A 4,566-nucleotide genomic window follows, 5' to 3' on the forward strand; every position below is an offset into this window, starting at 1 on the left:
TCAGAGTTAGGTAGGGTGCACTGTATCCACAATAGCGGTAGCTGCACCTACCGCATCCTTTTCCATTTTTACCCTTCTAGTCTACGTTGCCACCTGTTGGTGACCCCTTGAAAGTATAAAAGGAGGCCCAAGCGCAACGTAGAGGGGGTTCGGCTCATTCGAAACACCAGAAACACTCCCACGCTCAGTCTGATAGCGTCCATCGCTCCTGAGCAAGGATTCAATACAATCCAACAAGCAGCAGTAGGGTTTTACGCATCCGTGCGGCCCGAAGCTGGGTAAAACTGCTCGCGTGTCCCGCCTCGATCCGCTCTTTGTGCGTCCTCCGCCCCCCTCCGAACCGAAAGGGGCCCGGTCCCTATAGGTGTTGGTGGATCAGCTTCCCCGACACCAGGTGGTTTGGTTCCGGCTCCATCATCCACATCGCCTCTGTGATCCCCATCGCCCGCACTAGCCTGACCGAGTACCACCCGCTGGTCCTTCAAAGAATCCCTCGGCGATCCCCTCTTGGAGATATTTGCGGTCTATGCGAATTTCCCTCTCGTTGGCGAGGTATTGGTCTTCATGGCAGATCATCTGCCAGCAGCGCAAAAAAAATGTGAACGCCTTTTGCTCTGAAAGAGCACAATGGGCATTACAACATCCCAAATCTGAACACGTTGATTTCAGGGTATGCTTGCTCTGCTCTTACTAACTTCCTACTTTCTGGATTTAAGCCTGAAGAATGAAGAAGCACTTGGGAAAAAGGCGAAAGGAGATGGAATTTGAATTGAGCTCTGGCGACACAGAGGTGACATGGGGCCCGTGGGGTTTAAGTGCCTGCAAAATCATTTTAGGGCGAACCGTAAAACGATTTTACGGGTCGGAATTTGGCACATCTGCTAGAGTTGCTCTAAATAGACGCAGAATGGCACGGTGCTCCCCCAGACGCAACGTCCAAGGGTGCCACCTCGCCTCTGGACCAGCAAAGTTAGCAGAGATCAAACAAGGAGGAACAAGAAAGCAGGCGAATAATTCATAACACAACAAGTTATGCACCGAAGCCAGAAAAGACATACCAAGCGAGTGCTCGTACTAACCTGCAGTCCATGAACCAAAAGTGCAACAGAAATTACAAGACACCATAAAACAAAGTCCAGCTAGATGGTCTAGAGTAGACAAGTTACATGATCCGAATTCTGCACTATTCCTTTGTTCGGTAGAATTGGCATCAGATGCACACACACCAAAACGACAGAAACCTTGTCGCAGCACATACTTGCACCTTCCATTTCTGAATAGTCAAGAGATGGTAAATCCATCGACAATCCAGATCATCTCACCCTTACAAGAAACCGAAACCTGTACACAAATGAAAAGATAAGTCTGATGTGTCCGCAGAAGTATGAAATGCACGGCTACTTGTGACAATGAAAATGAAGATACTGGAACAATTTGGAATATATCAGCATGTGAAGATACTGTAGACATTTGAGTTACTGTTCAGAACTAACATATCAGCATGTGAAGATACTGTATCACTCCCTAAAATGCACCGATGCGGATACGTGTACCAGTATCAGGCCAATACCGACACGTAAATTCCTCATTTTGGAAAAGTGCCAATACGGGGTTACGTTTGACTAATTTTAAAAAATAATGATAAATAGTTCTTTAATATGAAGTATGACCAACAATTTAACTTGTATGTTTTGATTTTTTTCCTAAACATGGTGAAGGTGTAGATTTCATAGAAATACTATGCAGAAGAACACCAATACAGAGATGTTTGTAGTGCAGGGAGGGTAGCTGCCCATTAGATAGAAATTTCTATGAGAGAGGGGGAGGGGGTTGGAGCAAGAGCACTGGATTAGGCATCACCAGCTTGCCGCCGGCGAGCTACTGCTCGATCCTGAGGGTGGGGGTGGGGAGCATGCCCTCGAGCTGCTCCTGGATCCTGCTGGAGGGGAAGCCAGGGAGGAGGTGAGTCAGATGAGGACTGAAGAGCGGGAGCTGCCGCCGGTGAGTTGCTGCTGCCTGCTGTTGAGAGGAGAAGGCACCGAGTCGGAGAAGAGGATGTGAGGAATGAGGAGCACAAATCCTCCCAAGATCGCCCCTAGCTTGCCGCCAAGTTCGCCGCCGCAGATTGAGCCGCCGTCTAGGTCAGGACTCAGGAGGGCGGGAGGGAATGGGATCAGGATACATTGATTTCCTAGAGTATCCGTGTATTCTACATCACTACTCTAAATTAATCAATTCAGACATTTGTGCTATTGCCGAATAAAAGCAGAACTAATCAACAAGTCCATATTGTGTTACATTGCTGTTCGGGCAACACATATACTGAATATCCTTTGCCAACAGAATGGATTATATTGGTTTCATTTCTAAGCCTAGCCAGACTTGGTCCAGACCTTTTGTATCTTAAAACAATTTGGAATCCCTACAAATTGTTCCTTGTTCACAATTCTTCAGGGTTTTTTTTTATTTACAGCCTGCTTTCTTAGTTTCTTTCTCACATATGAAAGCTAATTTAAGAACATAGAGATCATGTCAGGAGTCATTAGTTAGCTTACGTATGTTAAATGCAGACAAGAGCTTCAAGACTTTGAGAATCTTCTCGTCGACCATATTACACTTGACTTCAACCGTGTTAAGGTGCTCTGATATTGCAGACGGACCCTCCATTGGACTGTACCTTCCTTTCATTTCCACTTTATGATCTGGTCCCTATGGTAAGAAAAAACATTGAACCAATATAGATAGCCGATAATAACGTTTCACACTATAGCAGTTGTCCATTTAGAAGATTTATACCTTGGAGAAAAGTTGAAGAGTGAGCTTCTCTAGAACTGGTGAATTTTGTAGAATGCAAGCTAGTGGACCCAGGTCAGGAGCCTCGCACCAGTACTCATTGAGCAATAAAGTCTTTAACTTACTAAATGTAGGGTGGCAATTCAAATCTCTTGTGAAAATGAACTGGAAAGAAAAATAAAATAAGTAATTAAATCAAGTAATCCTTACTAAAAATGCAAGATGCTGATCTAAGACCCACAATCTGTTTGTGATGCATATGCAATCTGTTTATCTCCGATTCTCTAAAAACAATGTAGATAATGGAACACAAAAAGGGATAACACAAATGAAAGAGTTAAAGATGAGTGTCAAACCTTTCCCAATTCAGATATCAGTTCAAGATGTTTAGCACTTGAGATCCCACCCAGAAGCACAGAATTGCTGCGGCCATCGTTTTTTGATAGACAATTCCCACATCCGTTCTTATTAGCTTCACAGAAGACGCCAGAGTTATAATTCAAACAGACATCTTTGCAGCCTTTGCCAAGATTCACACATGCAGTCTGTAGCAACGCCATGTTTTCAAGAAAAGGGGTTTTACCCACAAAGCAATCTAGTTTCAAAGAGACAAGGCCTGGAGTAGAAATGTTGAGCCGGCAATCCAGATCATAGCGGCAACCAGTGATGCCCAAATGCTTTAGGGAACAGGACGATATCTTACGACCATCGATTTTGCAATCATCCATCTTCAGATTCTCCAATGCTGGACAGCTAGCAAAATCAAGAAAGCTCTTTTCTAGGATTAGACCATAAAGGTCCAATGTTTTCAGATGCCGAGACACAAGAGGCAGGTCATCTAGGGGGAGGTAATCATTCTGAAGGATATGAAGGGTGAGCACCCGAACTTTGCAAATCACAGCGAAACGGATCCATAGGTTCACATAGGGCATTTCGCCATCCGAGAAACTGTGGAATTTCATCTCAACACTTTCAAGGTCGGTGCGCTCACGCAGCATCAGCAGATGTTCCACGAACTTCCGGAGGTCTTGGACTGGGACATTCTCCTCATCGTCAAGGCCTACGATGCGCAGGCCTGTGGTGGACCTCCAAAGGTGGCGCCAGCGCCGGGCGAGCACGCACGTCCGAACAGCCGCCTGCGCTGGGAGGAAGGAGAGCACGTGCTGTAGGGGACTGTCGGGGAGGTCGTGGACGGTGGTGCTCACCGTCACTGGCGGGGCACTCTTGCGCTTCTTCCTAGGAGCCATGCGTCGTCGGCGCTGCGAGGCAAGAAAGGATCAGACGGCCGCGAGAGTGGGGATGAGACGGGCAGATGGATGCCTTCCGGCGGACTCGCCTCACCTGGCCGGTAAGTCGCCGCCGCCGCGAGAGCTGGAAGATGGGCTGATGATGCAATCCTAGGTAACTAGCACTCGATTCTCAACTCCGGAACACCAGATCCATCCAGGATACAAACTGGAGCAGCTAGGGTTTCAGCAAGAATGGGGATTGGGGAGCAGAGCCAGGAAGTGGAAGAGGAACTCGCCCAGCGGCACACGCCCAAGTAGCCACCTCACTGACGGACACCGGGGGTGGGCTTGGCCTTCCTCTTGGGCCGGGCTGCCCGGCGTGCCCGTTGACCTGGTCGCTCCCGTGACATTGCCTCCTTTTGATTCGGCTTGTCCCCGAGCCAACGCCCTTGAAAATCTTTATTTGAGTGGCACCTTGTTTTTCGAGGTGGCGAACGACACGAGGAAGGGTGTGGCTAGTTCTCAGTCGACTAAGATTTAATCA

At 47.5% G+C, this 4,566-nt stretch overlaps 1 protein-coding gene across 2 annotated transcripts; it reads right to left on the minus strand.

Moving 5' to 3' along the window:
* Positions 1-992: 992 nt before the first annotated feature.
* LOC119314533 (MEIOTIC F-BOX protein MOF-like) lies at positions 993-4,359 on the minus strand. 2 transcript variants are annotated; one of them, XM_037589240.1, is made up of 5 exons: positions 4,135-4,356; positions 3,150-4,052; positions 2,797-2,958; positions 2,556-2,709; positions 998-1,341 (listed from the first exon to the last, which is right to left on the minus strand). In XM_037589240.1, exons 2-5 carry the CDS (start codon positions 4,038-4,040, stop codon positions 1,325-1,327), a joined length of 1,224 nt encoding a protein of 407 aa, XP_037445137.1. In that variant the 5' UTR covers positions 4,041-4,052; positions 4,135-4,356; the 3' UTR covers positions 998-1,324. The 2 variants fall into 2 exon arrangements, with proteins under 2 accessions (XP_037445138.1, XP_037445137.1); XM_037589241.1 differs by lacking the exon at positions 2,797-2,958 and having other exon boundaries at positions 993-1,341; positions 4,135-4,359.
* Positions 4,360-4,566: the final 207 nt, after the last annotated feature.

The sequence above is a fragment of the Triticum dicoccoides genome, chromosome 6A (genome assembly GCF_002162155.2).
Source record: "Triticum dicoccoides isolate Atlit2015 ecotype Zavitan chromosome 6A, WEW_v2.0, whole genome shotgun sequence".
Taxonomy (NCBI): Eukaryota; Viridiplantae; Streptophyta; class Magnoliopsida; order Poales; family Poaceae; genus Triticum; species Triticum dicoccoides.

Excerpts from the sequence above, each read along its gene's own strand:
- LOC119314533 (XM_037589240.1), bottom strand. The coding sequence starts at position 4,040 with ATGGCTCCTAGGAAGAAGCGCAAGAGTGCCCCGCCAGTGACGGTGAGC. Across the intron at positions 2,959-3,149 it reads TGATATCTGAATTGGGAAAG|TTCATTTTCACAAGAGATTT; the intron begins GTTTGACACTCA and ends TTTTCTTTCCAG. Across the intron at positions 2,710-2,796 it reads CTCTTCAACTTTTCTCCAAG|GGACCAGATCATAAAGTGGA; the intron begins GTATAAATCTTC and ends TTCTTACCATAG.